Source organism: Amblyraja radiata, chromosome 11 (genome assembly GCF_010909765.2).
Source record: "Amblyraja radiata isolate CabotCenter1 chromosome 11, sAmbRad1.1.pri, whole genome shotgun sequence".
Lineage (NCBI taxonomy): Eukaryota > Metazoa > Chordata > Chondrichthyes > Rajiformes > Rajidae > Amblyraja > Amblyraja radiata.
This window is the reverse complement of record NC_045966.1, coordinates 7,641,112-7,668,184: the sequence shown is the minus strand read 5'-3', so window position 1 is coordinate 7,668,184 and position 27,073 is coordinate 7,641,112. Positions and strand designations below refer to the sequence as shown.

Sequence of the window (27,073 nt, the reverse complement as noted above, 5' to 3'; positions counted from 1 at the left end):
TCAATGTTCCCCCCCCCCCCCCTCGAATTCCTTATCTCTGGCACATCTCCCCTTTTTTCCATCTCTCTGTCTCCATCTCAGGTGACAGACAATCCAAACACATCTGCTACACATCCACTGCCACCCACATCCACCTTTTATCTACACTTCTTCCCAAACTGCCTCTTACTAGCAATCATGAGGTTCCTCCATCTCTGCTGCATCTGCTCATGAGATGGGACTTGACATTCCAAGACATCTGAGATGTCCCCTTTCTTCAGGAAATGTTGTCCCCTTTCCCCCTCGCCCACTTACCCGGCAAGTGTGGAAGATGCCCTTACCCGTGTCTCCTCCATTTCCTGCAATTCAGCCCTCGACCCTTCCCTCCCCAGACCAAACGAGGATGGTATTTCCCTGGTTAAAAGTTCAGAAGTGATTGGAGCAGAATTAGGCCATTCGGCCCATCAAGTCCATTCCGCCATTCAATTTTGGCTGATTTATTTCCCCCTCTTAACCCAATTCTCCTGCCTTCTCTCTGTAACCACTGACGCCCGAACTAATCCCAGTCTGTTCATTTGACCTCACCGGTCTCCGCTCCTGAATCCTGCACTTTGTGCTCTCCATTCTTGTCCCACTCCTTCCCTGCAACTCCTTCCGCCAGCTCTCTCCCGCCAAGGTCCCCACACCAAACGCCGCCTGTCCATTCCCCTCCCCAGATGCTGCCTGGCCTGCTGAGATCCTCCAGAATAGCAAGTGCAGGAGTAACTCAGTAAACAAAGTGCACACAAAGTGCTGGAGTAACTCGGGGTCGGGCAGCTTCCCCGGGAGAACACGGACAGGGGACGTTTCAGGTCGTAAGTCTGAATCAAACCTCGGAGACGATGGTGGAGGTGTACTGGTCCTGACTGTAATCCCATCCATCCAAACACGGCTCCTCTTCGATCCCGGACACGTTGAGGAGATCTGGGTCTGGAAACACCTCCGAGAGGTTCCTGATCACATCCAAGCGGTAGCGACTGCATTGGCTGTACTGGACTTGGGTTCCTGGCACCCGTGGGATGGTTCTGTTCATCCAGGCTTGGCTGAGGTTGAGATTCCCGGGAATCGAGCAGCGATGCTCTGGGGTATCCCCGACAAAGATGATAGTGAACGGGGCGAAACCGTTGGGAATAAAGCTGACAGTCAAGAGCAGGAAGATGAGTTTCTGAGCCGGTCCCCATTCCCCCAGGAAGGCAGTAATTTCATCGTAATCCCGCATGTTAGTTGCAGACGCGGCGCTAACTGCGCCTTGGTTCCGGATGCCTGGAGGGCTTCAACCTTGTGGGTGGACCTGAAGTTGTTGAGCAGGATTGTTCCAAAATACTGATCATTTATCTCATTGCACTAATAATGCAACAGGTTCTGGAAACACCGTCCGTATTAAACAGCAACATTTCCTGGTGGAAGTAACTGGGAAGGAAATCCAGATGCTGGTTTACACCGAAGATAGACACAAAATGCTGGAGTAACTCAGCGGGACGGGCAGCATCTCCGGAGAGTGGGAAGGGGTGACGTTTCGGGTCGAGACCCTTCTTCAGACTGAGTAGATTAGTTCTTCAGACTAGTAGAAATAGGGTGGATTAAATGCCTTAGGGCCAAAGACCATTTAAATATTGCCGACAATAGACCTGTTTTCGTGCTATATCTCTAACGTCTAAAGTCTAAATTAAATGAAGAAAGAATTAAGATGTGTGCGCTAGGTCCAGGTTTGTGGTTAACCATGTGACATCTTTGATAACCATTTATCTCTGAAACAAGATTGCTCTCTTAAATTTCTCCCATAATATCTATAATATCTGCCTGTTAAACAAGTTGTACTTTGATACCTACTACGGTTACCCACGATAGACACAAAGTGCTGGATTAACTCAGCAGCTCAGGCAGCATCTCTACAGAAAAAGGGACAGGTGACGTTTCGGGTCGCGACCCTTCAGCAATGATACCTGGGTGTCATGGTACACTAGTCATTGAAATTAGGGATGCAGGTGCAGCAGGCAGTGAAGAAAGTGAATGGTATGTTGGCATTCATAGCAAAAGGATTTGAGTATAAGAGCAGGGAGGTTCTACTGTAGTTGTACAGGGTCTTGGTGAGACCACACCTGGAGTATTGCATACAGTTTTGGTCACCTAATCTGTGGAAAGACATTCTTGCCATAGAGGGAGTACAGAGAAGGTTCACCAGACTGATTCCTGGGATGGCAGGACTTTCATATGAAGAAAGACTGGATAGACTCAGCTTGTACGCGCTAGAATTTAGAAGATTGAGGGGGGATCTTATAGAAAATTACAAAATTCTTAAGGGGTTGGACGGGCTAGATGCAGGGAGATTATTCCCGATGTTGGGGAAGTCCAGAACAAGGGGTCACAGTTTAAGGATAAGGGGGAAGTCTTTTAGGACCGAGATGAGAAAATCAGAGTGTGGTGAATCTGTGGAATTCTCTGCCACAGAAGGTAGTTGAGGCCAGTTCGTTGGCTATATTTAAGAGTGAGTTAGATGTGGTCTTTGTGACTAAAGGGTCAGAGGGTATGGAGAGAAGGCAGGTACAGGATACTGAGTTGGATGATCAGCCATGATCATATTGAATGGCGGTGCAGGTTCGAAGGGCCGAATGGCCTACTCCTGCACCTATTTTCTATGTTTTTATCAGACGACCATAATCGCCACCTGTTCCTTTTTCTACCTGACCCGTTGTGTTACTCCAGCACTTTGTGTCTATTTTCGGTATAAACCAGCATGTGGCACCAACGGCTGAGATCCGGGTTTGATCCTGATTACGGGTGCTGTCTGTATGGAGTTTGCACGTTCTCCGTGACTGGGTGGGGTTTCTCCTGATGCTCCGGTTTCCTCAAACACTCCAAAGACCTGGTGTGTCGGTTATTTAGCTTCTATAAATTGAAAATTGTCCCTAGTGAGTAGGATAATGCTAGTATACGAGGCGATCGCTGGTCGGCGCAGACAGCACACGCAGTTAGTATCGAGCTCAAGTCTCTGGTGCTGTGAAACAGCAGCTGTATCTCTGCACCACTGCACCACTCTATTTATTCCACAACAATACTGCAGAACATAACATGACAGAACATAACAGGACAGCATGAATGTAACATAAAAATCATGTTAAAATGCACATTGTAAATAATTAGTCGCATCTCAATAGTTTAATGATACTTCATAGATACAGAGAAATTATTTTATTTTAAATCATTTCAGTCAAAATCTTCACATACTTCCATAAGCACAATCATACTTAAATACAAGAATATAAAACTCAATCAGATTTGTGAGACACGTGCAAAACCATGCTGACGAGCATGTATCACTGTGGATGGCTCAATTGTAATCATGTATTGTCTTTCCACTGACTAGTCAGCATGCAACAAAAGCTTTTCACTGCACCTCAGTACATGTGCCAATACATTAAACTGAATTGAACTGAATTAAACTAAATGCAGACATATCTTATCCCTCAGATAACTCTCCAGTAATTTGCCCACCACAGATGTTAGGCCCATTGGTCTATAGTTATGGGGCTTTTCTTTGCAGCCCTTGCTAAGCTGAAGTAAAACATTTGCCACCCTCCAGTCTTCCGGCACCTCACCTATATTTAATGATGGTTTACGTATCTCAGCCCGGGCACCTGCAATTTCTTCTCTAGCTTCCCACAGTGTGGTTGGATATATTGGGTCAGGCCCAGGAGATTTGTCTATTTTCATATGCCTTACAACATTCAGCACCTCTTTGACAGTAATACTGACTGTCCTCAAGAAGATCTCCACTCACCGTTCCAAGTTCCCCAGTCTTCATGTCTTTCTCCAAGGTGAATTACTCATTGAGAACCTTGCCCATCTCCTGCAGTTCCATACAGAGATGGACAAAAATGCTGGAGTAACTCAGTGGGGCAGGCAGCATCTCTGGAGAGAAGGAATGGGTGAAGAAGTCTGAAGAGGGGTCTCAACCCGAAACATCACCCACTTCTTCCCACCGAGCCTGCGACGATCAGCGATCCTCGCTAACTAACACTATCCTACACACCACGGGTACAATTTACAATGTTATCGAAGCCAGGTAACCTATAAACCTGTACATATTCAGAGTGTGGGGGGCAACCGGAACACCCAGAGAAAACCCACACGGCCACGGGGATGTTGGCGATGATCAACTGGACTCTGACAACTTGCATTCGATTTCCAAACACACTTTATTTACTTGTGCACAAGGAGAGCAGCACAGGCCCAATTGCTGTACTACTGAAATTCTACACGAACGGTCACATTTTTATACAGATTTTGACCCTTGAGATTGTGCACCATTTCTAATTTCTTATCATCAATTACAATAAGGTTTCAAAACACTAATACCAATGCAACAACACAAATACAACTAAAACTACATGCTATTTAATCCTTTATTTAATTTTCGATATAAAGAACCTAGTTGTGTGCGTCAAGGAATACCAATCCCAAACAGTTGTGGTAGTTCAATGAATACCTATCAGGAACATCGATGTGCGTCAATGAATATCTAAAGGTTGTTGTGCTGTACAGCTATCTCAACCTTTGTCACACTGCAGCTTCCACATTGTGCTGTACAGCTACCTTAACCTTGTGCTGTACAGCTATCTTCACCTTTGTCATACTGCAGCTTCCACAGGGGGTACGAGGGCTTCTAACACTAAACTGTGGCACCTAGGCCGGGTGAGGCGGCTGATCTCGACCTCATTGAGGCTTCCATGTCGATCAGCGGGTCTGATTTGTCCCCCCGCGGCCCGGGCTCTGGAACGAGCTGCATTAACGAGGGTGCACGGAACGAGCCGCTGGAGGAAGTACTTGAGGCAGGTACGATCGCAATGTTTAAGGAACACTTAGACAGGTACATGGATAGGACAGGTTTAGAGGGATATGGGCCAAATACAGGCAGTAGGCTGTGGGCCGAGCATCAAAAATGTGTCTAGAAATCGGTTTTCGTGACCCAAGCCACCAAACTGCATGAAATTTTCCACAGATTTCGATGAAATATAATTGAGAAGGATGTCATAACTCGTCATTGCCAAAAGTTGCACATTAATTAATTAAACTAATTAGAAAATGAAATCTGGAAAGTAAGTGCCATCTAGTGGCCAATGCCCATATTACACCATGGCAGCCTATTTCTGTGTTGTATTCCATTTAAACTGTATATTATTATACCAAATTAACATCCACCACAGTGAGTTCACCAGGCACCTCCTCACTGTGATGGAAGGCAAAAGTCTTAAGTCTTTGTCTCATCCCTTCTTATTCTCCCTCTGCGCCGAGGCTTCGATCCAGGCTTCAGATGTTGTGACCCCGTCAGGCGATGGTAAGTAATGTCAGTCCCGCGGCTGAATCCGAGCTCCGCGAACGGGCTGGTTCAAGTCCGCGGCCCGGGGTGGTCGAAGCTGCCGAAGCTGCGGCCCTCCAGTCCAGCGGACGCAGCTGTTGTTGCGGGAGCTCCGGAGAACAGGTCACCAACCTGTGACTGTGAGCTCCCGACGATGTCGTCCACTGGGCCCGCGGTCGGGTCGGGTGGCCGCTGCCGCTGCCGCTGCCGCTGCCCCAGCTCCGAGGCCGGGTGGTATAGAAGTTTATATAGAAGTTATATAGAAGATTAAAACAAGTTACTTCTTACTTTTACCAATATGTTTAAAACATTATTTTTATGTGATCAGACATCAAGGCACAAAAACAAGTTGCTTCTTATTTTTTATTTTTGCTTTAGCTAGAACACCATGGTAGCTCAGAGATTAAAGTTAAAGGGCAAATACATAGTGAGAGATTAAAGTTACAGAAGCATGCATGCCAAAGTAGCCGAAGATAAGGCTAAAACTGTAATAAAAAGCTGTCTGGTTTTATGAATCAGAGAGCAATTAGAGAGCGAACAGGCCGTGTTGTCTCTGAATGTTCCAAGCCAAAATTGTTTGCAAATAAAGGCTTTTCGGCTTCTTGAAGATTTCTCCGTGTCTGTGTCATCTGATCCAAACTTTGAGTCTTAAAACCACGACAGTGGCCGCTTCCGCTGCCCCAGCCCCGAGTCCGGGTTGTGTGCCAGCCTGAATGAATGAATGAATGAATGAATGAGTGAATGAATGAATGAGTGAATGAGTGAATGAGTGAATGAGTGAGTGAGTGAGTGAGTGAATGAGTGAGTGAGTGAAATTAATGAGTGAGTGAATGAATGATTGAATGAATGAATGAGTGAATGAATGAATGTGAATGAATGAATGAATGAGTGAATGTACAGCTTCCAAATCTCATTTTTTCACATTATTAAAGGGTGCAATTAAATTAATTAAAGTCCATACAGATAGATTTTCATGAATTCAGACTTTAGATCTTACCTTTCAGTTCCAGTTGATTCACAAAGTTTGACTGCAGCACCTCAGCAGTGACTTTGCTTTCAAGACTTTCTTCCTCTTCTATCAACTTAGCAGCACATTCTTCAGCCTTCTTAATGCTTGGCCAGATGGGGCTATGAAACTGGCCAAACCACCTGTGAATGTGGAGAAGAGGGCCATACAATGCAGCACTGCCTTGTCTGCCCCCTACTACCCAACCAGTGCAGCCCAAAGGATCTTGCAGTGTTCAATAAAACCGCAAAGGACTGTGTAAAGGAATGGGAAACTGTCATATAACCAACCAGCTTCAAAGACACGAAAAGAAGAAGAAGCCTTCTTAATGCTTTTCTCACTAAATTCAATTACCCTGCTTATCAAGTTTCCACGACATGTATTCCACAAAACTAGAAAGAACCTTCATCGGAATCTCCAGTAAAACAGGCATCAGTCAAGTCCTCTCAGCTATGTTGTGTGCTAGCCTGAAGCAAAGCGCGTGATTGGCCAACTGGCATACAACTCAATGTTAAACGTGCTTTGATTGGACTAGAAATACCCCCAAATTTTCCGGGTTTTCTCTAATTTAATAAAAATGTGCAAGTCTTGCTCATGACGAGTTTCAGGGGTGATTTATATAATATTTTTACACAATATGTGAAAATTTCATGTCGTTCTGTGACTTGGGTCATGAAACACTGGAATAAAGCTGCTCGGCCCACAGCCTACAGGTGGAACTGGTGTGGATGGGACATGGCCGGTGTGGGCAAGTTGGACCAAAGGGCCTGTTTCCACACTCTATGACTCTAACCAACAGCTACAGTATTTTGTGTCTACCACTTATACACTGACAATCATTACTCGGCTATAGCGGACAATCGGCAATAACGGATACCATTCCCCTCCCTATGCTCCTTCTCTCCCCCCCCCCGCGCTCTCCCCCTTCTCTCTCTCCTCCGTCTCCACCCGCAGGAGCATCCCACAGTCACTGACCGCGATGCACCACCATCGGACCCCAACCTCCACACCAAGAGGTGAGAGAGAATGGGTAGAGAAGGGAAGAGAGAGATGGGAGAAAGGGGAGGGGAGGTAATCACCCTGGTGTGGGGCTTGGGGTCCGATGGCGGTGCATCGCGGTCAGTGACTGTGGGACGCTCCCGCGGGTGGAGACGGAGGAGAGAGAGAAGGGGAGAGAGAGAATGGAGAGCAGTGGGGGAGAAGGGGGAGAGAGAGAGAGAAGGGGGAGAGAGAGGAGGGAGAGAGAAGGGAGAGAGAAGGGGGAGAGAGAGGATGGAGAGAGAAGGGAAAAGAGGGGAGAGAGAGGAGGAGAGAGAAGGGAGAGAGAGATGGGAGAGAGAGGGGGAGAGAGAGGAGAGAGAGATGGGAGAGAGAGAGGGGGAGAGAGAAGGATGGAGAGAGAGGATGAGAGAAGAGGGGAGAGAGAGGAGGAGAGAGAAGAGGGGAAGAGAAAAGAGGGGAGAGAGAGAGAGGAGGAGAAGGGAGAGAGAGAGATGGGAGAGAGAAAGGGGGAGAGAAAGAAGGGAGAGGGGGGGGAGAGAGAGAAGAGGGGAGTGAGAAGGGGGAGACAGGAGCGTGGGGTTCATTTCCCCACACAAGCCATAGGCGACTGGGCAATCTGAACCCAAGCACCAAGTTGAAAGCGGCCGAAGGTGTGCATCGCTCGGGACAGCCCCCACTCTCCCACGGCCACCCTCCGCGGGCTGTTGGTGTTCCAATGCCAGGTGGTGGTGTTGTACCTAACATTACGCTGTTGCAGTTTGCCGCACCGACAACAGATGGCGATGTTGTACCGCTGTATGGACACTTGCAGTTTGCTCACACCTACAGCAGATGGCGGTGTTGTACCTATGTATGGACACTTGCAGTTTGCTCACACCGACACCAGATGGCGGTGTTGTACCGCAGTATGGACACTTGCAGTTTGCTCACACCGACACCAGATGGCGGTGTTGTACCTATGTATGGACACTTGCAGTTTCGTCGCATAGACACCAGATGGCAGTGTTGTATTATGTATGAACACTTGCAGCTTTCCATATCTACCACCAGAGGGCTGTATTTTACAGCACCAACAGGGAGCCAGTTTCCTCGACAATATGATGGTGATATTGGATAAATAAGGAACTGTAGATGCTGGATTACACCAGAGATAGACACAAATTGCCAAAGTAACTAATGCGGGTCAGGCAGCTTGAGAAAAAGGATGAGTGACGTTTTGGGTCAGGACCCTTCTTTGGACTGAGATTTAATACTTGGAATAGTTCTTGAAGTCACTCCCCATGCTCCCCTCTCCTATCAGTAAGAGTATAAAAGTATAAAAGTATCCTTTATTGTCATTCAGACATTTCAGTCTGAACGAAATGGTATACCTTGCAGTCATAACATAGAATAAAATAACAAAACACACACTTAACACAGGTTAACATCCACCACAGTGAATCTACCAGGCACCTCCTCACTGTGATGGAGGGCAAAAGTCTTAAAGTCCTTGCCTCTTCCCTCCTCGTCTCCCTCTGTGTTGAGGCGATCCAGGCTTCTGGTGTTGGCCCCCCGCCGGGTGATGGTAAGTCCCGCGGCCGAATCCGAGCTCTGCGAACGGGCCGGTTCAAACTCCACGGCTCTGGGCGGCCGAAGCTGCCGAAACTGCCACCCGCCAGTCCAGCAGACGAAGCTGTCATTGCGGGAGATCCAGAAAACTGGTCACCAACCTGGGACCTGTGAGCTCCACTGGCCGAGCCTCCGAGGCTCCGAAGTCGGGTCGCCGCCACCGCAACGCCACCACAGCCCTGAAGTCGTCCAGCCCTGCGTTGGTTAGTCCTGGCTCTGATTTATCTGGGAGCATCGAGGTCGGTCCCAGTTGGAGGCCGCCAGCTCCGCGATTAGGCCTCAGCGCAGACGGAGACAGGGGATACGACAAGAAAAGGTCGCATCCCACCCAAAGGATTTCTCCCCCCCCCCCCACACATTCACAACTAAAATAAACTGAATAAACTAAACAACAGGACAAAAGAAAACAAAAAAGAAAATACAGATGTACTGCAGGTGAGCCGCAGCTGTTTGGGCAGCACCGCCACTTCCGGAAGAGGTACAGAAGTGTGAAAACACACACCTTCAGATTCAGGGACAGTTTCATCCCAGCTGTTGTCAGGAAACTGAATTGTACTCTCACCAAAATGAGAGAGGCCCTCACCTCCCATCTACTGCAATGGAGACCCTGGAACTATCTTTAATTGGATCTCATTGGGCAGTGTTATATCCTTTATCCTGTATCTGTGCACTGTGGACGGCTTGATTGTCATCTTGTTCAGTCGTTTCGCTGACTGGATGGCACACAACTAAAAAATCATTTCACTGTACCTTGATACACGGGACAACAATAAACTAAAACAAACTTATTCCCCAAATCTGAGCCTCCTTCACTGTCACAGTGAGGTCAAATGCAAATTGCAGGAACAGCAACTCATATCTCGCTTGGGCAGGTTACAACCCAGTGGAATGAATATTGATTTCTCTAACTTCAAATAAATCTTGCTTTCCCTCTCTCTTCATACCTCTCCCATCCTATTCATTGTACTAGTTTCACTGTCGTCCTGTCTTGACCCGAAACGTCACCTATTCCTTTTCTCCAGAGAAGCTGTCTGTCCCATTGAGTTACTCCAGTTTTTGGTGTCTGGATTCAGTTTAAACCAGGATCTGCAGTTCCTTCCTGCACACAAAGTTTTAATCTGCTCCGGCTCTCGTTCTGCTGCTAATACTGTCGGAACCTTTGTCATTTTTGTACATCTCTTATCTCAGTATTTTGCTTATGTGACTGTGTGATTTCATTTGGCTTAAGTCTCCGAAATGGGAGTTTTACTGAGATGTTGTCACCTTGATGAGCAAAGGATGAGTTTTGGCACCAGGCAAAATAAATGAGTTGTCAATATAAAATATATCACACACAAAGACTTGGCATACAGGATCTAAATAGCAAGTCACAGGAACAGATGTAGATTCATGCTATGAGATGGATGGATCTGTAATGTAAATATTTCACAGTATAAAATCTTCAGAATGAACAAGGTATTGTAATATGAAGAAGGGTCTCAACCCGAAATACCACCGATTTCTTTTCTCCAGATGCTGCCTGACCCACTCAGTTACTCCGGTATTTTATGTCTATCTGAGTTGGGGAAGAAGCAATGGTCCTGCAGGACTTCTTAATTAGTAGGCGGAATGGAACTGCAGATGCCGGTTTACTAGCAAAGACACAAAGTGCTGGAGTAACCCTGAACATTTCCAAAAAAAGCTGCTCCATCACTGAATTCCATGTGGAGCCGAGAGAAAGAACACAACTACAAAACTTCCAGCTTCCTACCCACTGCTGCAAATAGTCTGAAGATGGGTCACCTCCTTCTTCCAACTCTCCCCCGCCAAGATCCCCACACCAATCATCGCCTGTCCATTCCCCTCCCCTGGCACCTCTGAGATCCTTCAGAATAGAAAGTAGAAGCAAGGAACTGCAGATGCTGGTTTACCAAGGAAAAGCCACAAATGCAGGAGTAACTCAGTGGGTCAGGCAGCATTGTCATTGCCAATCAACTGGACTCTGACAACTTGCATTTGTTTCCAAAACACACTTCATGTACAAGAGGGAAGCACAGGCCCAGCTGCTGAACCACATCGCAACGTCAATTCTTACACAGCTTTTGACCTTTGAAATTGTGCACAATTTCTCATTTCTTATCATCAATAACAATACGTTCTGTAAACACTAATACAAATGCAATGATACTAATACAAGTACATACTATTTAATCCTTTATTTAATTTTCAGTGAGGAGGACTATCAAGAACCTTGTAGTGGGCCTCAAGGTTGTTGTGCTGTACAGCTATCATAACCATTCTCATACTGCAGCTTCCACAGCATCTCTGGAGAAGGTGATGTTTCAGACAGCCGTGGAGACCTTTGTCGAGGCGCTGCGGCTCGCTGGACAGTAAAACCCACCCAGAGCTCGCTGGGCGTGGAACTGCCGGAGGCTCCGTCGGAAGGCTGGACAGTTCTTGGTTCTTGATTTCTTGGTCTTCCAAAATATTCCAAATGGAATTTAAACTGGAGGTGGTGAAGGGAGGGCTTAAGCCAGAAAAGGTTATTGGGAAGAAAGAGCTACTTTAAATTTAGTTGCATCTGGTTGGGTAACTATAGTTGGGTGGAGATTATTCCATGCTTTAATTGTGCGGGGGAAGAACGAATTGCTGTACACATCTGTCTTTGTAGCTGGGATCACAAATTGGATCGAATGCCCTCGTCTGCTCCTAATTGGTTTGGGTTTGGTGTAGGTCTTGTAATCTATGTCGAGCTGACCATTTAACATTTTGTAAAAACAGGTCAAACAGGAACGGAGGAGGCCGGGAACGGCGCAGCTGAAGCCTAGGTCGGTGGAGCGGAGGCGTCAGGAATGGACCCGGCGGCAGTCGTTGAGGCGCCGTTGGAACAAAGGATGACCAGGGTTGGGGGGACCCCCATGAGGGGCAGGGGAGGGGTAAGAGGGCAGAGGGGAGCGGGGGGCGGTTTAGAACAAAGGAGGACCAGGGGTGGGGGGACCCCCATGAGGGGCAGTGGAGGGGTAAGGGGGCAGAGGGGGAGTAGAACAAAGGAGACCCTGGCGCGGGATAATTTGTAACTGTGTTGCCTTCCTTAATGTGGTGACTATTTGCATACGTTGGGTATGCAAAACAAAGAGTTTCACTGTGACACGCCATGTGGCAATAAAATATTCATTCATTCATTCATTCATTCATTCATTCATTCATTCATATAACTACTGACTGCATATATAGGAATTAAATTATGTTAAGGTTGTAGGGTCTGAATTTATTTTTACTTTAGAGATACAGTGTGTAAACAGGCCCTTTGATGCGCCGAGTCCGCACCGTCTAGTGATCACCCCGTCACTACCACGATCCTACACACACACTTGGGACAATTTGCAATTTTGGCCAAAGCCAATTAATCTACAAACCTGTATGTCTTTGGAGTGTGGGAGGAAACCGGAGCACCCGGAGAAAACCCACGTAGACACGGGGAGAAGGTACAAACTCCATACAGACAGCTTCTGGAGTCAGGATCGAACCCAGACACTGTAAAGTAACAACTCTATTGCTATGCCACCGTGCCATCCCTTCTCTCACAGGCTCGGATCCCTGATTCCACCACATGGTCCACCACAATCCCTGATTCCACCACATGGTCCACCACAATCCCTGATTCCACCACATGGTCCACCACAATCCCTGATTCCACCACATGTCTGCACTTGGTCAAGCTCTGTACGGCACTGACATTTTGGGCCGAAGGGCCTGCTCCTGTGCTGCAATGTTCTATGTAATCTGGGGAAAACCCATATAGTCACAGGGAAAAGGTAAAAGCCCAAAGAACAACCTCAGGGGTCAGAATCGAACCCGGGCCACTGACCCGTGAGGCAACAGGACTACCTGCTGCAGAGTTGTGTCACATCACGGCTCCAGTGACCGGGATCAATCCTGATCTCCGATCCATCACAATCTTCCTGCTCTAATGCCTCTGTTCCACTTAGGAAACCTGAACGGAAACCTCTGGAGACTTTGCGCCCCACCCAAGGTTTCCGTGCGGTTCCCGGAGGTTGCAGGTGGTTGCCGGAGGTTGCAGGTAGTGGAAGCAGGTAGGGAGACTGACAAAAACCAGAGGTTTCCATTCAGGTTTCCTAAGTGGGACAGGGGCATAACCTTCCATGCTTTAATTCAGCCAAATAAGGAAAATATCCCATGTCCGTTTTTATCAGGTTTTTGACCTTCTTGTCGTCGTAAGTTCATAAGATATTTACGAAGGAACTGCAGATGCTGGGAAAATCGAAGGTAGACAAAAATGCTGGAGAAACTCAGCGGGTGAGGCAGCATTTATGGAGCGAAGGAATAGGTGACGTTTCGGGTCGAGACCCTTCTTCAGAATGACCAGTACTTTTTTGGTACTGGCAAGTCTGACAAGCCAGTACTTTTTTGGAAGAAAATGGCAACGTGTTTCATTAGCAATAATAATTTTCTAACAACAACATGAGACTAAAGTTTACAGAAGTCCATTTGTCATTAGTTGGACAAATCTAACCGATTCTTATTTGGCAGCTGGTAACATTTATGTTCAGGATTCAACTTGGACCTAAAACTGGTGTTTTATTGAATCTTTCTCAGAAGTCTGGCCTAATGAGATCTAAGGTTCATAAGTTGCCTGGGTTTCAGCAACTATGTTACAGAGAAAGGTTGAACAAGTTAGGTCTTTATTCTTTGGAGCGCAGAAGGTTAAGGGGGGACTTGATAGAGGTCTTTAAAATGATGAGAGGGATAGACAGAGTTGACGTGGATAAGCTTTTCCCATTGAGAGTAGGGAAGATTCAAACAAGAGGACATGACTTGAGAATTAAGGGACAGAAGTTTAGGGGTAATACGAGGGGGAACTTCTTTACTCAGAGAGTGGTAGCTGTGTGGAATGAGCTTCCAGTGGAAGTGGTGGAGGCAGGTTCGATTTTATCATTTAAAAATAAATTGGATAGGTATATGGACGGGAAAGGAATGGAGGGTTATGGTCTGAGTGCAGGTAGATGGCCTGTTTCTGTACTGTAATTGTTATATGGTTATAAGTTCATAAGTAATAGGAGCAGATTTAGGCGATTTGGTCCATCAAGTCTACTCCACCATTCAATCATGGCAGATCTATCTCTCCCTCCTAACCCCATTCTCCTGCCTTCTCCCCATAACACCCGACACCCGTACTATTCAAGATTCTATCTATCTCTGCCTTCAAAATACCCATTGACTTGGCTTCCGTAGCCTTCTGTGGCAATGAATTCCACAGATTCACCACCCGCGGAGTCAAGAAATTCCTCATCTCCTTCCTAAAGGAACATCCTTTATAATTTGGTAAATGTGATTGATGAGTCATTAACACAAATGTTTAACGGGAAGAGTTTGTTGTGGTACATCAATCTTGAACAATTTTGCTATCAAGTAAAATCACACCAAGCTGTGTGGCCATCAATAATTCCTCTTACTCAAAAACAAACATATCACTTGCTTTCTGCAGTGGTTCCATTGCATTTATGGAATAACTGGGTGGCACGGTGACGCAGCGAGAGAGTTGCTGCCTTACAGCACCAGGGACCCGGGTTCGATCTTGACTACGGGTGATGTCTATATGGAGTTTGTCCGTTCTCTCTGGGCCTGCGGGGGTTTCTCCTGGAGGAGCTCTGCTTTTCTCTCACACTTCAAAGACACACAGGTTTGTAGGCAAATTGGCTTGGTAAAATTGTAAATTGTCCCTAGTGTGTGTAGGATAGTGTTAGTGTGCGGGGATCGCTGGTCGGCATGGACTCAGTGTATAGTATAGGTTCTTTATTGTCATTATAACATGTAAACATGTAAAACAAAATTAAAAATGCCAACCAGTCAGTGCACCATTCACACATTATCTAAAAGCTAACGATACGTAAATCTGAAATAAACAACTAAAATAAATAACATGAAAAAAACAAGCATAAACACACAACCACACATTCTTCTGTCGATTGCACAATCCCTTTGGTATGTAGCGCACCTGCGCTCATTTGGTGGCTATATTAAGTGTAGTTATTGCTGTGGGATAAAAACTGTTTTTGAGTCTGTTTGTCCTTGTCCTCATTGATCTGTACCGTCTGCCTGACGGCAACAGTTCAAACAGGGAGTGTCCGGGGTGGGAAATGTCCTTTATAATGTTCTGGGATTTCTTGAGATGGACCGAAGGGCCTGTTTCCGCGATGTTTCTCTAAACAAAACTAAACTGTTGTTAAGCTGGAAAGGGTGCGGAGAAGATTTAGGAGGATGTTGCCAAGACTCGAGGGTCTGAGCTCTAGGGAGAGGTTGAGCAGGCTAGAACTCTATTTCTTGGGCAGCAGGAGGATGAGGGGTGATCCTATAGAGGTGTACAAAATTATGAGAGGAATAGATTGGGTAAACACACAGTCTTTTACCCAGAGTAGGGGAATCAAGAACCAACGGACATAGGTTAAAGGTGAGGGGGGGAAAGGTTTAATAGTAACATGAGGGGAAACCTTTCTTACAATTAGCATGGTAGGTATATGGTCGAGCTGTTGGAGGAAGTAATTGGAGCAGGTACTATCACAATGTTTAAGAAGCATCTGGACAAGCACATGGAGGAGCTGATGGTCAACTTTATTTTACACAAAGGGTGATGGGTAATTTCAAGAGTCTATGATATAAATATGAGTTCAAATTAAAAATGCTGATGTGCAGAAGTTTTAATAGCACTAAATCATAACTCTCCCAGCAAGAAATAAGTGGGCCATTTCACAGATGAAATTACAGTCTATTTTATAAAGCAATGCTTTAAAATGAAACACTATAAACTGCTCGCTGTGCAATACTAAAAAGACCTGCTGTTTCATAGTTGTGTGAAGTCCGTCCATTTTGTGATCAGGTCCTGCCTTTGGCAGAGTTATATAAGCTTTGTTGAAGTTGGTAACTCCAAGATGGCTCATGTGGCCACAAACCATCAGCATCAGCCCAGCTCCATGTGAAAAACAGCATTCATTAGACAGACGGCACCTCAGAAATGCAGGGAGCATTCAGTGTTTGACCAACCTTCCTCATTAACAGGGCCTTGGATCAGACATCAGTGGTTCAGCCCACACTGCTGCAGCTAAATTGAAAGCTTTTTCACAAATGGTTTGTGCGGGGTGATTGAACAAGCAGCAGGAGGTTCAGAGACCACTGGCTTATTTTAGCTGTTTAATGCAACAGCTATTTCAACTGTTTAAGGCGGCACGGTGGCGCAGAGGTAGAGTTGCTGCCTCACAGTGCCAGGGACCCGGGTTTGATCCTGACCTCAGGTGCTGTCTGTATGGAGTTTGTACATTCTGATTGAGGCCATTTGGGTTTCCTCCGGGTGCTGATCCTGGTCATTAGAGCATAGGTGATAGGAGCAGAATTAGGGCATTTGGCCCATGAAGTCTAATCCGCAATTCAATCATGGCTGACCTATCTCTCTCCTAACCCCATTCTCCTGCTTTCTCTCCATACCCCCTGACACCGGTACTAATCTATCTATCCCTGTTTAAGAAATATCCACAACCTCCTGTGGCAAAGAATTCCACAGATTCACCACCCTCTGACTGAAGAAATTCTTTCTCATCTCCTTCCTAAAGGAACGTCCATTAATTCTGATGCTTTGTTCAAGAAGGAACTGCAGATGTTGGAAAATCGAAGGTAGACAAAATTGCTGGAGAAACTCAGCGGGTGCGGCAGCATCTATGGAGCGAAGGAAATATGCAACGTTTTGGGCTGAAACCCTTCTTCAGACTGATGCAGGGTGGGGGGGGGGGGGGGGAATAATAAAGGAAGAGGAGGAGCCAGAGGGCTGAGGGAGAGGCTATGGTCTCTAGTCCTGGACTATCCCACTGGTGGAAACATCCTCTCAACATCCACTCTATCCAAGCCATTCCTTATTCAGTATGTTTCAATGAGGTCCCCCCTCATTCTTCTAAACTCCAGTGAGTACAGGCCCAGTGCCGTCTAACGCTCATCATAAGTTAACCCACTCATTCCTGGGATCATTCTTGTAAATCTCCTCTGGCCCCTCTCCTGGGTCTTTAGTATGAAAGAATGAGAATGGATCGACTGGGCTTATGATGAATGAACAGATCAACTGGGCTTATATTCACTGGGAGGGGATCTTATAGAAACATACAATATTATTAAGGGATTGAACAGGCTAGATGCAGTAAAAAATGTTCCCGATGTTGGGGGAGTCCAGAACCAGGGATCACAGTTTAAGAATAAGGGGTAGGCCATTTAGGACTGAGATGAGGAACATCTTTTTCACCCAGAGAGTTGTGAATCTGTGGAATTCTCTGCCACAGATGGCAGAGGAGGCCAATTCACTAGATGTTTTCAGGAGAGATTTGGATGTAGCTCTTAGGGCTAATGGAATCAAGGGATATGGGGAGAAAGCATGAATGGGGTACTGATTTTGGATGATCAGCCATGATATTGAATAGCAGTGCTGAATCGAAGGGCCGAATGGCCTACGCCAACATCTGTTTTTTATGTTTCTACGTTTCTATGTTCAATCTCTGGATGTGCACTTCATGGTCTCTCGGTTCCTCCATTTGACAAAGTCCATTTGCGGTCTTTGCCTTGTCTGGTTGCACCTCCCCAAATACTGTACCTTACACCCCCCCCGGGCTAAATTCTATTTGACCCTTTTCTTCCAAACTGATCAATCCACCTATAACTTACTATACTCGTAAGCTTTTCCTCCTTTCTGATAAACACAAAGCCAATGTTTCTATCACCTGCAAACCACTTTGTAATTTAAGTCTAATTCTTTTACATCTCACCATAGGAACTGAATATGAACCCTGCGAACTTCAACTGGTAATACCCTCCAGGAACAATACAGGTTTGTAGTGATATACCTGATGCTAGATCAAGTTTAACAGGTTGACAGCCCCATCCCTTTATCAAGGCCATACATAGGCTCTGTTTATGGTGAGTTTCCAAAGGCATAAAATATTATAGTCATAGTCATACAGCATGGAAACAGACCATATATCTCAGCCTGGTCAACGGCAATTTCTTCTCTATCCCCCCCCCCCCCCCCCCCCCCCCCCACACACACACACACACACACACAGTGTATTTGGATATATCTGATCAGGCCTGGGAGACTTGTCTACCTTCCTATGCCTTAGGACGTTCAATACCTCCTCAACCATAATACAGACTGTCCTCAATACATCACCAGATGCTGGTTTACCCATTAGATGGACACGAAATGCTGAAGTAACTCAGCGGGTCAGACAACATCTCTAGAGACAAGGAATAGGTGACGTTTCATGTCAGAAATTTTCTTCAGACAGCAGGGAGTGACAGACGGGTCTGAAGAATGGCTCAGACCCAAAACGTCACCTATTCCTTTTCTCCAGAGATGCTGATTTACTCCAGTGTCTATCTCCAGTCTTCATGTATTTCTCAGAGAGGAAATACTCATTGAAGACCTTGTCCATCTCCTGCGGCTCCACTCAGAGATATACTCCACCCATACCTGGTCAAAATGCTTCTGAGGTAATTGAGAAAATTAAATTCACCTAATTTAAAAAAAGCCTTGTATTAGATACTAAGATCATGTGTTAGGAGCCGAATTAGGCCATTCAGCCCACCAAGTCTACTCCACCATTCAATCATGACTGATCTATCTCTCCCTCCTAACCCCATTCTCCTGTCTTCTCCCCATAACCCGACACCCACACTAATCATGAATCTATCTATCTCTGCTTAAAAATATCTATTGTCTTGGCCTCCACAGCCTTTTGTGGCAATGAATTCCACACATTCACCACCCTCTGATTAAAGAAATTCCTACTCATCTTGTTCCTAAAGGAACGTTCATTCATTCTGAGGCTATGACCTCTAGTCCTAGACTCTCCCTAGATGCAGAAGGGATTTACAATACAATACAATTTATTTATTGTCCTTTGAACCTCAAATGAAGTTCAAACGAAATTTGGTCTCTGCAGTCATACAACAAGAAAAGAACCAAGACACACAACCAACGCAATTTACACAAACATCCATCACAGTGAATCTCCTCCTCGCTGTGATGGAAGGCAAAGTCAGGATGCTGACTGAATTAGAGGGCATTAGCTATAAGCAGAGGTTGGACAAACATTGACTGTTGTCACTGGAACACCGAAGGTCGCGGGGAGACCTGAAAAGCATTTCAAGTTATGACAGGCATAGACATGGTAAGTAGTCAGACCCTTTTTTCCAAGGGTCGTAATGTCAAAGACTAGAGGGCATAGGTTTAAGAAGGGCAATTTTCAAATGAGATGTGTTGGACAAATTTCCTTTTAACACAAAGAGTAGTGGGTGCCTGGAAAGTGTTGCCAAGGGTAGTGGAGGAGGCAGATTATAGTGGCATGTAAATAGGCACATGCATATGTAAGGAATGAAGGGATATGGATCACGTGCAGGCAGAGGAGATAAGTTTAATATAGTATCATGTTTGGATATTGTGGGCTGAAAGGCCTTTCTCTGTGCTGTTCTTTGGTCTAATGCCAACAAATTCCTCTTCTGATAAATGGATAATTGAAAGAAGGCGCCTAATATAATGACCAGTTTTGAACTTAAAGCAGGAGAGGAGTTTGAACCAAAACAGGAGGAATGAAAACGAAAGAAGAGTTGATCACAGAAAGCCTTGACTGTAGGAAACCATCACACTGGGTAGATGTCAAGGATTGGTTCATAGCATTTAATAAATTGCTCTACAAAGAGGAAGATATCCAAGGAATATAATGCAATAGGATGCAAGAAAACATAAAGAGTTCATGTCTATTTCCACCATGCCTTAGAGAAAAGGTCCAGTAAATTGGTTTTGGAAGAATCATCAAATCCTATTCCATGCAGAAAATCTGATAATTTCACTGTGATCGCCAGGTATCTCAGTTTCATTCTGTATCTTAACAGAAGAAGTTGCCACTTCTGGTGTTACCACTCCTGAAGAGTTGGAGCCTGACTCAAATGGCAATTAATTCCTCAGTCCCTTGGCTGCTGGTGAAGATCTGAGCTCAAAGCATTTCCTCTTTGAAAATCACCACATTGTTTTCTCCGATTGTTTTAGTTTTACTTACATACGAGTAAGAACATCTTCGAATTTTAAACCTATATTGGAATAAAAAAACATCATAAACCATGGACATATATTAAAAAAAAAATTCAAATCAGGTTAGTCTTAATTCAACAAGGTTCAGTGCCAGAGTATTTTTGAGCAGCACGGTGGTGCAGCAGTAGAGTTACTGCCTCACAGCGCCAGGGACCCGGGTTCAATCCAGACTGCGCGTGCTGCCTGTACGGGGTTTGTATGTTGTCCCCATGACCATGTGGGTTTTCTCCGGATGCTCTGGTTTCCTCCCACACTCCAAAAATGTACAGGTTTGTTGGCTAATTGGCTTAGTAAAATTGTAAATTGTCCCCAGTGTGTGTAGGATAGTGTTAGTGTGCGGGGATCTCTGGTCAGTGTGGACTCAGTGGGCCAAAGTTAATGTTAACGTTAGTTAAAGTTAGTCTACGAGTGTGGCCAGTTAATCTATTACTGTGGCCAGTTAGTCTACGAGTGTGGCCAGTTAACCTACTACTGTGTCCAGTTAGTCTACGACTAGTTTATGAGTGTGGCCAGTTAGGCTACTATACTGCAGGTTTTTGGGGTGTGGAAGGAAACCGGAGCATAGACAGATAGCCAACCAAGCTACAGTGAGTACATGCAAACTCCACACAGACAGAACCAGGGGCCAGGATGGAACCCAGGTACCCGGAGCTGTGAGGCATCAGCTCTACTAGCTGTGTCACTGTAACACCCCTAAAATCTGCAGATAGAAATTGCTGGATTCATCTATCTATATATATATTGATGATATATATATCTATATAATATTAAAACTCTGTGGCTGGCTGGCTGGCTGTGTGTGTTTCTGACTTGTGGCTGCCAGCCTTTGATTCGTTGCTACGCCAACGTCAGACCCAGAAACGCCAAGTTTTTTTCCATTTCGGTAAAGATTTCACTTTTCATTCCAGGTATCCACTCCTCATTAAATTTCGTCGTGTTTATGTACACATTTTTAATAAAATCCTTCTCCCCCCCCCCCCCCCCCCCACTCACTAATTTTGTCGCCTCCTGCTGGCCGGCCAGCGACCATAACGGCTGCTGGCGCCCGCATCTCGCCTCAAAGACGCCATTTAAAAACACCCGCACTGCTCATTCCTGAGACGCTTGAGTTGGAGGACCACGTCTCCCGTGGGGGCTACGGGTAGGGAACGGCTGTGTTAGGGGAGCAGACCCAACGGGTCTGCACTTGGTCTAGTTGCATTTAAAACTCAATTCTCGCCCTAGGGTTTCTGTGAAGGTGGGGGGGGGGGGGCGAGGAGGGGATAAGGGGCCGTCGAGAACAAAGGGGGGACGCGAAGGAGGGGTCACCATGAGCGAAGAGGGGCCCCTGCGGCCAGGTGCAGCAACAGGCCTGGTTCGCCGTGACAAGCTGATGGCAAGATTGATCGATGAACGTTTTGTAATTTTGTCAGCACCATAAACCCTTGTGTACTGCATAGATAAGGTCTGCTGAATGATTTTAACGGGCTGTATGCAAAACAAAGCGTTTCACTGTACCTAGGTACATGTGATTCATTGAATGACTGAATTCAGTCCTCCCATAAATAACCTTTAAAGCGACTGTCATTTCATAGTATGGAAACAGCATGGAAACAGGCCCTTCAGCCCAACTTATCCATGCCGACCTTGCCCCATCTATACTAGTTGCACCTGCCTGCGTTTGGCCCGTATCCCTCTTCACCTTTCCCAACCAGGGAAGAAGCTTTTTTTTTTAAAGAGAATGGCAAACACTACGTTGACTTACCATTTAACTTTTTGCATTTGGCTAATGGTATCTGGAAGCGGAATGTTGAATGTTTCTGGCAGAAACAAGACCACAATTGCTGAGAACACCATCAACACCCCCATCACAATAAACGGCAGGTTCTCTTTATAAGCATCTATGAAAGTAAAGCATACATTTACTTACAAGTGAACATCAACAAATGAATATTAAAAAATCAAAGCATTTCATACAACAGAGGCCAATATGTGTAGTTTAGTTTAGTTTAGAGGTACAGCGCTGAAACAGGTCCTTTGGCCTATCGAGTCCGGACCGACCAGCGATCCTCGCACATTAACACTACACACGCTAGGGCCAATTAACCCACAAACCTGTTCATTTTTGGGAGGAAACCGAAGATCTCGGAGTAAACCCATGCGGTCACAGGAAGAACATACAAACTCTGTACAGACAGCACCCGTAGTCGGGATCGAACCCGGGTGTCCGACACTGTAAGCGCTTTAAAGCAGCAACACTACTGAAATGCCACTGTGTCGCCCTATATATGCACTCAAATGTACAGTATTTCCCCAAAATATATGTTCAAGTCATTTCCAATTTCAGGTTTGGGCTATTTTCACAGTTCCTGATCTGGGTGTTCAGTTATCTCTATAGAAGTTGGGAGGTCATGTTGCACTTATATTTGACATTGGTGAGGCCGCATTTAGAGAGTTGTGTTCGGTTCTCGGCACCATGTTAAAGGAAAGATGTTGTCAAGCTGGAAAGGGTACAGAGAAGATTTACGAGTATGTTTCCAGTACTCGAGGGTGTGAGCTATAGGAAGAGGTTATGTAGGCTGGGACTCTATTCCTTGGAGCGCAGGAGGATGAAGGGTGATCTTATAGAGGTGCATAAAATCATGAGAGGAATAAATCAGGTGGATGCACACAGTCTCTTGTTCAAGGTAGGGGAATCGAGGACCAGATGACATATACGTTCAAGGTGAAGGGGAAAAGATATAATAAGAATCTGAGGGGCAAAGGGTGGAACGAGCTGCCAGAGGAAGTAGTTGAGGCAGGGACTATTGAACGTTTAAGAAACAGTTAGACAGGTACAGATTTGGAGGGATATAGGCCAAATGTAGGTGGGACTAGTGCAGCTGGGACATGTTGGACAAGTTGGGCCGAAGGGCCTGTTTCCACGCTGTATGACTCCATGACTCTTCTTGGTAAGGAAGGGTGTACCAATGCCCCAACTTCTATACAATACCCTGACTGATGAAGGCCAAATACCTGAAGCCTTCTTTACCACCCTATCTACCTGTGACCTCGGTTGGGATAGTGTCAATAATCCTTATATTCTACGAGTAGAAAGAAATGTAATTGTCACCTTACCGAGCATAGCAACATAAGGAGAAATAATGCTGCCAGCTCTGGAAGCCATTGAGCTCACTCCAATTCCTGTGTTTCTCATTGGGGTTGGATACAGTTCGGAGGTGTAGACAAAAGCGATGGAGAAGGCGCATGTGTTTCCCAATTTTCCAATTAATACCAGCGCTGTAGAAAGTACCAAGAGACCTAGAAAAAACAGAAATAGCAGTGTATCAGGTAAGATACTTTGGTCTTTTTAGTTTAGTTTAGTTTAGTTTAGAGATACAGCGTGGAAACGGGCCCTTCAGCCCACCAAGTCCGCGCTGACCAGCGATCCCCACACACTAGCACTATCCTACACACTAGGGACTATCTACAATTTTATGGAAGCCAATTAACCTACAAACCTGTACGTCTCTGGAGTGTGGGAGGAAACCGGAAAAAACGACCGGAAAAAACCCACACAGGTCACGGGGAGAACGTACAAACTCCATATAGATAGTACCCGTAGTCAGGATCGAACCTAGGTCCCTGGCGCTGTAAGGCAGCAACTGTATAGCTGCGCCACCGTCTTCAAGCTACTAGTTGTGTAGATTTGTCACATACTTAGCACATAGGTTAACTTCCCCCCCATACATGTTAGTTCCAAGGAATAAACATTGGGAAAGTCTTGTGTCCTGTCTTCATCATCATGAATAATGGAAAGAGTAAAAAGCGCTGGATAAAAGTTTCTGTTGACCGAAATACTGCATTGAAGATACTTCTTTATGAAGTATATTTCCAAAGTTGTTGTTAAATATATCAGCTAATGGGAAGGGCACTAAACAGCAGCAGGTCAATTTTTATACAGCAATAAGCACAACGACTCAAATTACTATGGCACCAAGTAACGAGAGAAATATGGAGGATTTTGGAGAGGACAACCAGTACCGAGTAAGTTTCAAGGTAGTTATGGAACGGGACAGGGATGATACAAAAGTTAAGGTCCTGAATTGGATGAAGGCCGATGACAAAATTGTATGACAAAATCTAACAGAAGCAGAGAGCAGTTACTTACAAAGACACAGCGGTAGAGTTACTGCTTTACAGTGCCAAAGACCTGGGTTCGATCCTGACTACGGGTGCTGTCTGTATGGAGTTTGTACGTTCTCCTTGTGTCCTGCATGGGTTTTCTCCGGGAGCTCCGGTTTCCTTCCTCACTCCATAGACGTACAGGCGTGTAGGTTAATTGGCTTTGATAAAATTGTGAATTGTCCCTAGTGTGTGTAGGGTAGTATTAGTGCGTGGGCTGATCGCTGGTCGGTGCAGACCCAGGAGGGCCGAAGGGCCTGTTTCCATGCTGTATCTCTAAACTAAACCAAGGTCTACGTCAAAAACAGGAGAGTTGTTCAAAAGTGAAGCAATGAGTTGAGGGGACATAGAATAATAGAAAAGGGAGGTTATCTTGCAGTGCTTAGGTCAAAACTGCAGTACCATGTATAATAGTGCTTGCTACATAATAAGAAAGCTTTGATTACACCAGAGATGGGGAGAGGACGTTTACTGGGATGTTGCCTAAGATGGAGCATTTCAGTATGAAGAAAAACCAGAAGCCTGAGGGGGATCTGATGAAGATTTACAAAACAGCACGGTGGCGCAGCGGTGGAGTTGCGACCTTAGAGCGCCGGAGACCTGAGGTCAGGTTGTACAGAGTTTGTTCCCTCTCCCCGTGACTTGCGTGGGTTTTCTCCGGGTGCTCCGGTTTTCTCACACACTGTGGAATGATCCCTTTAAACTATAGTAAAGTATAGTAAAGATGACCCCACTATTTAGGAAAGAGAGGGGAGAGACAAAATGAGGAATCATTGACTTGAATGCTGCACTCGGTTTTACACTTCACCAATGCTGATAGACCTGCAGAGTGCTTCCAGCATTTTCCAATTTAATAGCAAATTTCAACATTTGCATTTTTATTTTTGCTTGTACTCATTTGCTGGAATCTATAGCATGGATTTATGAATTGGATATTACATTTGACTGATCCAACTGATCTCAGAATAAAAGGACGTACCTTTAGAAAGGAAATGGGGAGGAATCTGTGGAATTCATTGCCACAGGCGGCTGTGGAGCCCATCATTGGTTATTTTTAAGCAGAGAATGGCAGATTCTTGATTAGTAAGTGTGTCAAAGGTTATGGGGAGAAGGCAGAAGAATGGGGTTGAGATGGAAAGATAGATCAGCCATAATTGAATGGTGGAGTAGACTTGATGGGCCGAATGGCCTAAATCTGCTCCTATGACATGACCTTATGGCACATTGAATATCTTTAAGTAGATTTGACAAGTGGCCTATTTAGATTTTCAGAAGACTCCTTAAAATGGAATGACTTTTTTTCGGGCGGTTCACCGTGTCAGAACATGATTAAAGCCGGTGAAAGTTGTTGTGGAAAAGAATGTGGATGATTTTAAGAGTTCCTGACACATGTGCGTCGCACAGGTATCTCTCTTTAATTTAGACTTTAGAGATACAGTGTGGAAACAGGCCCTTCGGCCCATCGAGTCTGCGCCGACCAGCGATCACCTCATACACTAGCACTACCCTACACACTAGGGACAAGTTACAATTTACAGAAGCCAATTAACCTACAAACTTGTACATCTTTGGAGTGTGGGAGGAAACCGTGGGTCAGGAGGATAACGCACAAACTCCATACAGACAGCACCTGAGGTCAGGTTCAAACTGGGGTCTCTGGTGCTGTAAGGAAGGAACTCTACCGCTTCATCACCATGCCACCCAGCTGTGTAAAACTTACTTGATGGTATGAGGTTCATGAAGAGCAGAACACCTCCACTTAGAGCAAGAATGCCTGAAAGGCTGAGCTTGCGCGGAAATTTCCGGAGGAGAAGCCAGGCTGCGATATTGGCCGGAATCTCAATGGCACCAAAGAGGAAACAATTCAGATAGTCATTGCCATGGAGATTTGGTACGTTCAGAGACAGACCATAGTATCCAATTGCAAGAATCATCCTGCAAAATAAAAGGCAAATGACATCATGTAAAACACTTTTGTTTATAATATTCTCCCAATTTCATTTCTTGGATTTTCTCTTCCATTTGATTTCATGCTGTTCACAATTGCTGCTTCTTCTTGTGGAGTCCACACACAAGATTAGCAGTTGAACACACTTCTCGGCATCTGCATACAATGGTGTCTGTCATGCGCTTCTTGTGCTTCTTGTGCGTGGTGGTGGAAAGATTAGTGGAGATAGGGCCGCGATCGACGTGAACGCCCTTGATTCAATTGCTGTTCACATATGGCATTTGCCATAACAATGTGATTTAGTCACATTTGTTAATGTCAATAAAAACATCTGAAATTGCTCAGTGAAATAAATTGTATTAAAATGCACCCCCTGTGGCATGGTGGCGCAGCGGTAGAGTTGCTGCCTTAAGCGGCCTTTTCACGGGGCGACTTGACGCAAGAGTTAACCGGAGTTTAACATCGTGGGAACCTCGTGCGATAACAGTACGGCATTCGTGGACCACCGTGGACCACCGTAGCGCTAACGGCAGGTAATCGTGTAACTTGGTCACTCGGGAGAAAATTCAAGAAAGTTTGAATTTCTCCAAGATTGACTTGTACACTTGTGGTTGAGTATTGCAACATTATATGAACGTAGTGGCCAGTGCGATATCCGTAATAACTCTTGCGGGTACCGTGGGAACTCCTGCGAACGGTGAACCCGGAAGCTGGACAGAGGGGACAGAAGGTGAGTAAAAATTATCTTCTGTGGGATTGAATTTAAAAAATAAATAAAAATAAAGATTTGCATCCGCATATGGACATCAACTTATTCATGAGTTATGTTAATGAGATTCAAGAAAATAACTATAATCTTTAAAAGGGACTTTA

The 27,073-nt window shown here is 45.4% G+C and overlaps 1 protein-coding gene across 2 annotated transcripts in view; it reads right to left on the bottom strand.

The window, feature by feature from the left end:
• Positions 1–27,073, bottom strand: part of LOC116978249 (solute carrier family 22 member 5-like) — a 111,478-nt gene that overhangs the window by 40,413 nt on the left and 43,992 nt on the right. Inside the window, exons 7-10 of one of the 2 annotated variants that reach the window (XM_033029249.1) lie at positions 25,973–26,187; positions 23,206–23,388; positions 21,854–21,989; positions 19,084–20,108 (exon numbers count right to left, since the gene is read on the bottom strand). In XM_033029249.1, coding sequence (XP_032885140.1) covers positions 20,015–20,108; positions 21,854–21,989; positions 23,206–23,388; positions 25,973–26,187 — 628 coding nt within the window. In that variant the 3' untranslated portion in view covers positions 19,084–20,014. Of the gene's footprint in view, positions 1–19,083; positions 20,109–21,853; positions 21,990–23,205; positions 23,389–25,972; positions 26,188–27,073 lie in introns of those variants that run through there. The other variant, XM_033029250.1, reaches the window with a different exon arrangement.